The sequence below is a fragment of the Mauremys mutica genome, chromosome 3 (assembly GCF_020497125.1).
Source record: "Mauremys mutica isolate MM-2020 ecotype Southern chromosome 3, ASM2049712v1, whole genome shotgun sequence".
NCBI classification, from domain to species: Eukaryota; Metazoa; Chordata; order Testudines; family Geoemydidae; genus Mauremys; species Mauremys mutica.
In genome coordinates, this window is record NC_059074.1 from 55482163 (window position 1) to 55494730 (window position 12568).

General features: G+C 40.6%; 1 protein-coding gene across 1 annotated transcript in view; it reads left to right on the forward strand.

The window, feature by feature from the left end:
• ADGRB3 (adhesion G protein-coupled receptor B3) overlaps positions 1 to 12568 on the forward strand; it is a 646981-nt gene that overhangs the window by 357308 nt on the left and 277105 nt on the right. Inside the window, exons 12-13 of the mRNA XM_045011262.1 lie at positions 581 to 649; positions 5121 to 5229. Of these exons, the coding sequence (XP_044867197.1) occupies positions 581 to 649; positions 5121 to 5229 (178 nt within the window). The remainder of the gene's footprint in view (positions 1 to 580; positions 650 to 5120; positions 5230 to 12568) is intronic.

Below are 12568 nucleotides of genomic sequence, written 5' to 3' on the forward strand. Positions count from 1 at the left end.
GCTTCCACCAGCCTTGGTTACAACCACCAAAGTGATCCCAAAACACACCCATCTTGAATTTCCCCCAAACCATGTGCCATGTCCGGCCCTGTCCTGACCAGTTTAGAGAAATAATAAGGTTTGTTTGTTCCCCTAAAGAAATAAAAGTACATCACAGCTTATTAACTTAACAGGGGTAACTACACCCTTCCCTTTAAAAACAGCACTGAGCTGGTTTATAGTAAAAATTAAAACAAAAATATTAACAATAGGACATACGTTAAGTGATGCCAAGTAAAAGGAAGCAAATCAGATTGAAAACACTCATATAAAGTCTAAAACTTAATCTAACAAAGTATAGGCTTTGTTCAAAATGGTTTCTCTCACAATCTTCCTTCTTCCCAGCTATGGCTGACTTTTCCTCAGTCAGCACCTTCCACAGATGTACGAGGTATGTACAGCTGACAAGAGTTGCTGACACAGAGTGGTGAAGTGCCAATGCACCTCTGTCACAACAGTACAAAATCTTAATTATAACATGAGCATTTGTTACATTCCTGAATTTCATTTTACTTTGATTTTTTTTATTTCAATTTTGCAGAACTTCTTTCAAATAGTTAGTAATCTGCTTGATGAAGAGAACAAAGAGAAATGGGAAGACGCACAGCAGGTAAGATTTGCCTCTGTTGCTATTTAGTTTCAAAAATTACCAAAGTGGAGTTTTACATTTTGCCCTAAATATGCTCTGTAGTACTCCCAAATCCTGTCCTAATTATTTATATATTTATTTAGGGCTATCAAGGGATTAAAAAAATAATTGTGATTAATCACACAATTGTTCATGCTATTAAACAATAACAAAATACCATTTATTCCAATATTTTTGGATGTTTTCTACATTTTGAAATATATTGATTTCAATTACAATACAGAATACAAAGTGTACACTGCTCACTTTTTATATTCATTTTTATTACAAATATTTGCACTGTAAAAAACAAAATAAATAGTATTTTACAATTCACCTAATACAAGTACTGTAGTGCAATCTCTTTATCATGACAGTTGAACTCACAAATGTAGAATTATGTACAAAAAATAACTGCATTCAAAAATAAAACAATGTAAAACTTTAGAGTCTACAAGTCCAATTAGTCCTACCTCTTGTTCAGCCAATCGCTCAGACAAACAAGTTTGTTTACATTTGTAGGAGATAATGTTGCCTGCTTCTTGTTTACAATGTCACCTGAAAGGTGTTTCCGTGGCACTGTTGTAGCTTCCGTCGCAAGATATTTACATGCCAGATGCGCTAAAAATTCATGTCTCTTGATTCTTCAACCACCATTCCAGAGGACATGCGTCCATGCTGATGATGGGTTCTGTTCAATAACAATCTATTGCAGTGCAGACCAATGCATGTTAATTTTCATCATCTGAGTCAGATGCTACCAGCAGAAGGTTGATTTTCTTTTTTGGTGGTTTGGGTTCTGTAGTTTCCGCATCAGAATGTTGCTCTTTTAAGACTCCTGAAAGCATGCTCCATATCAAATCCCTCTCAGATTTTGGAAGGCACTTCAGATTCTTAAATCTTGGGTAGAGTGCTGTAGCTATCTTTAGAAATCTCACATTGGTACCTTCTTTGCATTTTGTCAAATCTGCAGAGAAAGTGTTCTTAAAATGAACATGTGCTGGGTCATCATCCAAGACTGCTATAACATGAACTATATGGCAGAATGTGAGTAAAACAGAGTAGGAGACATACAATTCTCCCCCAAGGAGTTCAGTCACAAATTTAATGAACACATTTTTTTTTAACAAGCGTCATAAGCATGGAAGCATCTCCTCTGGAAGGACGGCTGAAGCATGAAGAGGCATAAGAATCTTTAGTGCATCTGGCATGTAAATATCTTGCAACGTCAACTACAACAGTGCCATGTGAATGCCTGTTCTCACTTTCAGGTGACATTGTAATTAAGAAGTGGGCAGCATTATCTCCTGTAAATATAAACAAACTTGTTTCTCTTAGCAATTGGCTGAAGAAGAAGTAGGACTGAGTGGACTAGTAGGCTCTAAAGTTTTACATTTTTTTGTTTTTGAGTTCAGTTATGTAACAAAAAAAATACACTACATTTGGTTCCGCTTACATGATAAAGAGATTACACTACAGTACTTTTATGAGGTGAATTGAAAAATACTATTTGTTTTGTTTATCATTTTTACAGTGCAAATATTTGCAATAAAAAATAATACAAAGTGAGCACTGTACACTTTATATTCTGTGTTGTAATTGCAATCGATATACTGGATAAAGTAAAAAAATATCCAAACATAGTTAATAAATTTCAGTTGGTATTCTATTGTTTAACAGTGCGATTAATCACGATTTTTTTTTAATGGTAATTAATTTTTTGAGTTAATCGTGTGAGTTAACTGCAATTAATCAACTGCCCTAATTTATTTGTTTGTTTTTGAGGCAGTGCTGAGTCCTTGTTTCAGGTTTAGTGTAGTTTTATTTTTCTTTTCATCAAATATTCATTAATTTGTCCTTTTTATGGAATGAAAACGTGCTAAGGTACAATTAAAAATAAAATAATATTTTATGAGACAGAAACAAAAGCATCTGAAACTAATAAATCCTGTGCAAAAGTATTTTAAAGTTCTTATACTAAGCTGATCACAGCAAATAATCATGAAAAACGCATGCATATTTCATTATATGAGATGAATATTTCACTTAGTATAAAGAGCATTAACTAGCTTAAAGTGCTAGAGAGAGAATTCTTTTTCCAGCGCTAAGCAATCTGATTCTGTGTTCTTTCTAAAGACTACAGAGTTAAGATTTGCAAACCAAGGGAATTTTCACCATTTTTTCCTGCCAGCTTGCATACGATGATTTGTTTTGAGCAAACTGCATTTGTACGCTACTTTGGATCCCTCAGATTGTGCTCTGCATTCTTCTTTCTGGTAGAAAGAAAGCCTCATTCACTATCAATAAATTGCTGACTTTCTATCAGAATACAGATGCAGCAGCTCAACATCCATTTTCTACATTAATTGCCAGCATCAGAAACCATTAATTATGGATTATATAGAATACAAATATACATCACCCACTTTAATACATGCCTTTTGTTAAGAGCTGATGTAAAGTGCTTCATAGCAGGGCCGCCCGGGGGGGCGGCAAGTGGGGCAATTTGCCCCAGGCCCCGGGCCCTGCCGGGGCCCCCACAAGAGTTTTCGGGCCCCTGGAGCAGGGTCCTTCACTCGCTCCAGGGGCCCTGGAAAACTCTTGCGGAGTCCAGGCCCTGTGAACTTCTTCCACTCCAGGTCTTCAGCGGCAATTCTGCATTGGGGGGTCCTTCCGCTCCAGGACCCGCTGCCAAAATGCCGGGTCTTCGGGGCACTTCGGCGGCGGGTCCTGGAGCAGAAGGACCACCCGCCGCCGAATTACCGCCGAAGCAGGGGCCCCCCGCTGCCAAAGACCCCAGGCCCCCTGAATCCTCTGGGCGGCCCTGCTTCATAGAGGACACCATTTGCAGTCTACAACAATAATTTTTTATTGGACCTGCAAAACTCAGAAATTATGCTACATATTCTTTATCGCCATCGACTGGCACTTTATGTATTAACTACATACTTTACATATACACAGATATAGAGCACCGATGTAACACCTATGGCTCAATGGTTTCTCCTGCAGTTATTTACTGTGAAATTCTAACTGTAGTAAATACTGACAACAGACACTTTTGATTGAAATGCAGCCTTCTTACTCAGTCCAGGAACATGTACTGCTTGTTTGGTGTGTGGATAATATTGATACTAAAACATTTGTTACCTTACAAGAAGTCATTAGGAAAATAAATTTTAAATCTGCATCACTCAGGGCAGCGTTTGCACCTTGCCAGGATCTTGAACACCACAATTAATTAGTGTAAAAGAAAGTAGGTTGTTGCTGCCCAAATCTTTAATATAAGGGCCGGCATAGTCTACAGAACAGAGCATGCAATTGGCCACCTTGGTCTGAGAGGCTCTGGAGCTAGACACATCAAACCATAGGAAGGAACAGTATTGGATGTTAGGACTTTTCGTCTCCAAAAGCAACACATGCATATTAAAAAAGAGAGTGGCTGTATTCCCAAATGCAGAACAGTATACAGTGAATATCATTTACATTTTGTATTTTGACCATCCCTTATGTTTAAGGACAAAAAATGTATTGTGTGTAGCAGGATATCCATTTTTTTTAAATAAATAAATGTTTATTTTACAGGAAATTATCCCTTGTTCATGATGCAGACAGTAATCCTTTCAATGATTTACTGATGTATATGTTGTAAAAGATATCAGTTTATCCACAAAATGTCTTAATAAATGTAACAGGTTCTAATCTCTTGACACTATTGCATAATGAATACATATTTTTTGTCCTAATGCCCTCTCAGGTCCATTAAAATGAAATATGTTTTCTTGTAAATGGACTAGCCATTTACCATTTGGCAATTATATAAGGGTGCAATTCTGCTGTTGGAGAGATCAATATGGATGCCTTTATTTTAGTACTTTATCTCTGTGCTAGCACTAATAATAATGTTAAAAATGAATACACACAGATTCAAGAATATATTTTATAGTTAAACATTGTTTCAAAGCAACAAAGATGATAACAATCTGCAAAGAACTAAGGGCCAAATTTAGCCTTCATATACATACACAACTCCTATCAACATTGTTGGAGGGTGCCTTCACAGATTTGAAGGCAAAATTTGGTCTACATTTGTTTCTGGAATATTACTCTGAAATACAATAACCGTTACTGAGGGCTGTGGAGAGCAAAGAATTTGAATCTTTTTCTGTTAAGTGCATTAATTTATGGGCAAACATACCACAGTTCTTGGGCAAAGCTGATTTTGAATGATATTGTGAGAGATCGTGTCTGCTCACCTGGAGATGAATGATGCATTGAAGACTAAAACATATTGTTTTGCTGTAACATAAAACTTTTGACATTAAAACATGATGAGTATAATTTAGCTGTTGAATGTCCCAGCTCATTTTATTGTACTTGGTTAGTATTTTATGTGAATGATAGAGTTTGTGAAGGTCTTGCAGTTATTGTGTATCTGACCTTCATTTATTAGATCTATCCAGGATCAGTGGAGCTAATGCAGGTGATTGAAGATTTTATACACATTGTTGGAATGGGGATGATGGACTTTCAGAATTCATACCTAATGACTGGAAATGTAGGTAAGAAATAGGAATTTCTTTTATCAAATATTTGAAAATCAAAACATGCAAGTATGTACTTTATACCTGCTGTCTATAAGATTGGGATCCTCTTCTAAACTTGTGTTTTGGTGTTTGGTCATCTATTGTCTAGTTTACTAGTCTATTTCAAAGTGAATGTGTGAGTAGTGAATCTTCTACTTTCTCATCTCTCACAACCTGAATATAAAGCTTAAATCCTAAATAAAATCCAAAAGTAGTCCATGTTATGCTATGCATATACTAGAAGCCTGCCAGTATACACAAGGATTCAAATAGCAATTTGAGACATGATAATTAATAATTTTAGTGTACGTATATATTATTAATAATGTCTCAAATTGCTATTTGAATATTGTGTATACTGTATAATTTTAGTGTATATATATTATGTATATATAATGTGTGTATAATGTATAATGTCTCAAACTGATAGATATATATATAAATATATATGTACACACATACATTATTTATATATATATATAATCTATGTGTGGATATATATATTAATTATATATATATATATATATATATATATATATACACATTGTGTATATATATAATGTATGTGTGTGTATATATATATATCAATTTGAGACATATATATACGCACACACTAAAATTATTAATTATATATATATATAAATTATATATATAAAGCTAAATTGTGTGTGAGTATATATAGATAGATATATAATGAATTGCTTAATTCACTGGATAAATGTTGATTTTGTTGACAATATTTCTACTAATTTTTCATTTGCCCATAGACCTTATTGTGCACATTGTAGTATGATAGTAATCAGTCTCAGCAAATACTATTGATAAAACCTAAACATCAGTTGTCATTATAAAACAAAATCATTTAAAATTTGGTTACTTAGGTTTTCAGTTCTTCTCTGTGTGTGTGTGTGTGTGTGCGTGTGTATTCAAAATTTTGTTTTGATTTATTTTTTAAAAGACTTGTTAGAACAGCTGTACAGCATTCATAATGCCAGTGGTGAAGACTGAGACAATATAATAAAATAACATTCAGAACATATGAAAGATGTCATCAACCTGGACTCAACCTATTAGGTGCTGTAATTATCTCTGAAGTATCACTTCATCTAGGGCATGGAGTATTAATGCGTTTGAAATGACCCAGACTATAAGGCAGTTTTGAGTATTTCATCTTGTTTGCAGTGACTACTATCAAGCTGTCTGGAGTGGCTCATGAACATGGGTGCCAACCTCCAGGCAGACTGTTACAAATCAGGGCATAAACCCTAAACTGGTTGTGTGTTTCATAATTAGATTTCACCAACCAAGAATCAAGCACGGTAATAGCCTTAAGATGGAGTCACAGGGTACGTCTACACTACGGGACTATTCCGAATTTGCATAAACCGGTTTTGTAAAACAGATTTTATAAAATCGATTGCGCGCGGCCACACTAAGCACATTAATTCGGTGGTGTGCGTCCGCGGTCTGAGGCTGGCGTCGGCTTCTGGAGCGTTGCACTATGGGTAGCTATTCCCTAGCTATCCCATAGTTCCCGCAGCCTGCCCCGCTCCTTGGAACTTCCGGGTTGAGATCCCAGTGCCTGATGGGGCAAAAATCATTGTCGCGGGTGGTTCTGGGTAAATGTCGTTAGTCACTCCTTCCTCTGGGAAAGCAACGGCAGACAAGCATTTCGCGCCTTTTTCCCCTGGATTGCCCTGGCAGATGCCATAGCATGGCAATCATGGAGCTTGTTTTGCCTTTTGTGACTCTCACCGTATGTGTACTAGATGCCGCTCACAGAGGCGATTCAGCAGCGCTACACAGAAGCTTTTGCATGACAGCAGAGATGGTTACTAGCCATATTGCACCATCCAACCCTTCCATAAATTGGAACTAAGATGATCATGGCTACCAGTCCTTTTGTACCATTTGCTGCTGTCATAAGTGCCCCTGGCTGCTCTTAGCCAGGGGCGCAAAAGCCAAAATTGGGAATGACTCCCTGAGTCAATCCCTCCTTTTTGGTATCTAAAAATAGAATCAGTCCTGCCTAGAATATAGGCAAGTGTACTAGATAACCACTGTATCATAGAACCAGAGAGCACAGCTGCTCTGTGTCAGATCCTGCAGAAATTATGATCTGTATGCTATTCACAGGGGGTGCTCCTGTAACAACCCCACCTGTTGATTCCGTTCTTCCCCCAGCCTTTCTGGGCTACCGTAGCATTGTCCCCCCACTTGTGTGATGAAGTAATAAAGAATGCAGGAATAAGACATGGTGACTTGTTAGTGAGAAATGAGTGGAAGGCAGCCTCCAGCTGCTATGATAGTCCAGACAGGACATTAAGCAGTGTGTAGGAGAGAAGCCCAGCATCCCTCTGCTAGTCCAGGGGCAACTGAATCTTTTCTTTACACATGAAGGGTGGGGGCTGATGGAGCTCAGCCCCCTGTTGCTATGATGACAATGGTTACCAGCCATATTGCACCATCCACCAGAAAAAATTAGGGCCAGGCGCCCTTGATCGACCTAACAGATGCTAGTCAGCATGGTTACTGCCCCATGTGCCAATAGGCTGATGATGAGGACGGTTATCAGTCCTTTTGTACCATCAGCCACCCATGGCAGGGGGGGAGTGAGGATGTTGGTGTTGACGGCTGCAGCATCGTGTCTATCTGCAGCATTCAGTAAAGATAGGGTGACATGTAAAAGAGTCAGAGGATTGTTTTCCCTTTCGCTTCTGGGGGGGGGGGTGAGTAGATTGCCAAGCTATGTCCTCACCCACCGCGGACACTGTGTTTGACCCTAGAAGCATTTGGAGCTCAGCCAAGAATGCAAATACTTTTCGGAGGCTGCAGGAACTGTGGGATAGCTTCAGTCCTCCAGTCCATGAGCGTCCATTTGATTCTTTGGCTTTCCGTTACGCTTGTCACGCTGCAGTGCGCTGAGTCCCTGCTATGGCGTCTGTCTGGAGATTTTTAAAAAAGGATTCTGAATTTCATCTTCTGTAACGGAGCGCTGATAGAACGGATTTGCCTGCCCTTACAGCGATCACATCCGCATGGTCCGTGCTGGAGCTCTTTTTTTATTTTGATTTCGGACTGCATCGCCACCCGTGCTGATCGGAGCTCCACGCTGGGCAAACAGGAAATATTCAAAAGTTCGCAGGGCTTTTCCTGTCTACCTGACCACTGCATCCGAGTTCAGATTGCGGTCCAGAGCGGTCACTGGTGCACTGTGGGATAGCTCCCGGAGGCCAATACCGTCGATCAGCGTCCACACTAACCCTAATCCGATATGTTAATACCGATACTAGCGTTACTCCTCTCGTTAGGGAGGAGTACAGAAACCGGTTTAAAGAGCCATTAAAATCGATATAAGGTGCCTCCTAGTGTGGACGGTTGTGGCGTTAAATCGGTTTTACGCTCCTAAAACCGGTTTAAACCCCTAGTGTAGACCAGGCTACAGACAGTCTACCTTGGCCACTCTGGCTATCTTTCCACCCAAGAAAACCTGCCTTTGTAATAGATGGTAGCTTGCACCAAAATCACTATAAAATTCTGGTTACTTCCAGTCCCAAAGGATCAGTGACTTACCCCAGGTCAAGTGCACCCTAGTTCTTACACCAAAGACAATGCCTGAAGCCAATCCTTTAATAAACTAACTAAAGGTTTATTAACTAGGAAAAAGAAATAGAGTTATTTACAAGGTTAAAACAGGTAAACATATACAAACAAATGAGTTACAGTCTTAGGATCCAAATAGCAATAGAAGCCGCTGTTATGTGTAAGCTTTATATGTCCTTCAGGGCTAACCAAAGCTGAGCAGCTTAGGGATCCTTGCTTAACCTTAGAAATATTGCCCTTTCCGAATTCCAAGTAGCATAGTGATATAGTTCCTTCTGGTCAGGGAGTTTTATTCCCTTCCTTCAGAGTTCAAACCGTGACGGGGTGATGGGATGGTTATGTTCACATCCCCTCTTCGTGGGTGTAGGGGGGAGCAATCAACAGCATCTTTTGTCCATTGATGTTCCATAATGGTTTGCCTGGTGTCTATAGGCCTTCTTTTGTTGGGCAGGAGAGGATATCTCTTGTGGTAAACTAGTATCTCACACTTGGCAATGCTTCTGGAGGGGAGGGATAGCTCAGTGGTTTGAGCATTGGCTTGCCTAAACCCAGGGTTGTGAGTTCAATCCTTGAGGTGACCACTTAGGGATCTGAGGCAAAGATCAGTACTTGGTCCTACTAGTGAAGGCAGGGGGCTGTACTCAATGACCTTTCAAGGTCTGTTTTAGGAGATAGGTATATCTCCAATTATTTTTATTTATTTATTTTTTTTTAGGTTGGATATTAGGAAAAACTTTTTCACTCAGAGAGTGGTGAAGCACTGGAATGGGTTACCTAGGGAGGTGGTGGAATCTCCTTCCTTAGAGGTTTTTAAGGTCAGGCTTGACAAAGCCCTGGCTGGGATGATTTAGTTGGGAATTGGTCCTGCTTTGAGCAGGGGGTTGGCTAGATGACCTCCTGAGGTCCCTTCCAACCCTGATATTCTATGATTCTGTCCTGACTGTGGGGGTTTTCAGTTTCACAGTAAACAATGTTATCATTACAAAGCAAACACTTAGGGCTTATCTACACCAGCACTTTACAGCACTGCAACTTGCTCACTCAGGGGTGTGTATCTATTGGGTTTCCGGGAACACTCAGGGGTGTGTAGCAGGGTGGTTACCCGCTCCTGCCCTTTGGGGCTTAAAACAGCCCAGGAGAGGGCTGTGGCTAGGGCAAGAAGGGCTTAAAAGCTGCAACTCTAAAAGCTGGGCTGATTGGGGAAGCGGCCGCAGCTGGGCCACACCCTAATTAGGCCACAGCTGGCCTGTATAAAAAGGCCCGGGAAGCTAGGCACAAACAGTCTCCCTCTGCCTGTAGAGGGAGAAGGGCCTGGTTGCAGGGAGCTAGAGCTGAAGTACCAGAGTGGAGCAGGGCTAGGGGACAAGCTGGCAGCTCCAGCTTGGAAAGCCCCAGGCTGTGGCCTAGCATTGGGCAAACAGGTACTGGGGGATGCAGGGGGCAGCCCAAGGGGTAGGCAAAGGCAGCAGGTCCAAACCCCTTTGCCTATGATGAGTGGCTGATACTGTAGTCTGCCCCAGTGAATGGGGGCTAGATGGAGACTAGGCAGTAGCCAAAACTGAGGCAAAGTGAGGATAGTGGGTTGGGGGTTCCAGGGAGGGGATACCCAGATTGGTGGGGTACTGCCAGGGGGCAGCACCCCAGTTAAAAGGGTACTGGGGTCCAGGGAGGGACATGGGGGGGGCCAGAAGACAGGTGGATCACTGGCCTGCAGAGGGTGCTCCTGGCTGGAAAGGGAGCTAATTCCCGAGGACAACCAGCAGGAGGCGCCTCAGGGGTGAGTCCGCATGTCTACAAGGTGTGAAAAAAGCACTCCCCTGAAAGCTGCAAGTTTCAGTGCTCTAAAACGCCAGTGTAGACAGTGCACCAGTGCTGGTAGCTATTCCCCTAGCTACTGGTTTAACATTGCAAGTGTGGTGGTTTAATGTTGCAGCAGCGCTTTAACATTGCTAGTGAAGACGTACCCTTAAATATTACCTTATAGCATGGCATACAGATATAATAAGTCTAATGCAATGCACAAGCCATGAAGTCCAAACATTTGAACTCATTCTTATAAACTTAACATGTATGTTAACTAGAAGCGTGTGGTTGGAGGGGGGTTTATTTCTATATTGAAGCAGGTTATCTCTGGATAAAATAAAACCCCTTCTGACCCCACGCCCCTAGTTGTCACCTACTACCCTACACAGGAACCCATAACATATATCACCCAACAGCTATAACCCAAACTCAGTGAGGACCCCATCCTGAAAAAAATCTTTCCTGAACCCCCTTTTCTGGCCTTTTAACAGCCCCCAAGCTCATCATCAGAAGCAAGCTCCCCACAGACCAGGACACACCAACTCAAAGTAGTACCAGAACAACAGATGCAAAACCTGCAGACATCTTCACTGCTACAATGCCCCCCTCCCCGCCACACACCTTTCAAGATCTATGGGTCCTACACACACCTATCACAACAGGTGGTGTACATTGCCCAGTGCACCAAATGGCTCAATAGCAACTATATAGGTGAAACCATACAATCACTATCCTTTCTAATAAATTCACGCAGGAAAAGATAAAATACAAAAACACTACATAGTGATCACTTCTATCTCTGATATATCAGTCCTCATCCTCAAAGGAATCATGCACAACAGTTTGAAAAGACAAGCTTAAATTCATAACTTTGCTAGACACTAAAAACAACCCACCCAGCTGCTTCCCCACCACTTCCTTTCATCCTTGTGACTGGAGGGGTTTTAATGGGCCACTTCACCTTGAATGGTCCCTTGAAATATGTGTTAACTACTTACGCTAAACAGTCTCCTCCATCTCGTAATTAGCTGTGACTTTCTGAGACCATGTCTACACTACAAAATTAGGTTGACCTAACTTATATCAGCATAAGCCACCACAAGTTATTAAATTGCATTTGTGTGTGCACAATTTGCTCTTTGTGTTAGCGGTGTGTGTCCTCACTAGGAGCACTTGTATCAATTGTATTGTCAATGTGGACATTGTGGGATGGCTTCTGAAAGCCAGTAAAAGTCTAGGTAAGCAAAGGAGTGTCTACACAGATAGTGTGGACCTAATTACATCTACCATTTCTCTTCACTGCTCGGGGAGGTGGTGTTACTAAATCAGCATAGAGAGGCTCTTATGTCAGTGGAAGCCAAATTTAAGTGAAAACAGTTTCACAGCGAGGTTGACACAAGGCAACTTACATCAGCATAACCATGTAGTGTAGACCAGGTCTAAGTAAGTTTCCCAGATCTGAAGAAGAGCTCTTGTAAGCTTTAAAGGTTGTCTCTCTTACCAACAGAAGTTGGTCCAATAAAATATATTACCTCACCCACCTTGTCTCATCAGAATGTCAATCTCTTTTAAAGTGAGGCAGTAGAACTGGTCAGAAGACACTATGATTGAAGAATTACTTGATCTTGAAAACACCGTACAAAATGTTCAAAACATTGCTAATGAAGAACCAAATTTATAACCAGAATAAGTATACTGGCGTGCAGTTAAAATATTTGATATATTGTTCCGATATTCTTGATTCCTGACCAATATAAATCACTACCTTGATGAACAGCACTATTTGATAATATTTGTTGAATAATTTAGCCAGACAATGACAGGACAGGTCTACTGTAGCGTGTGTGGTGGAGATGCTCTATGCTGATAGGAGAGTGCTGTCCTGTCGGCATAATTACTCCACCTCCAT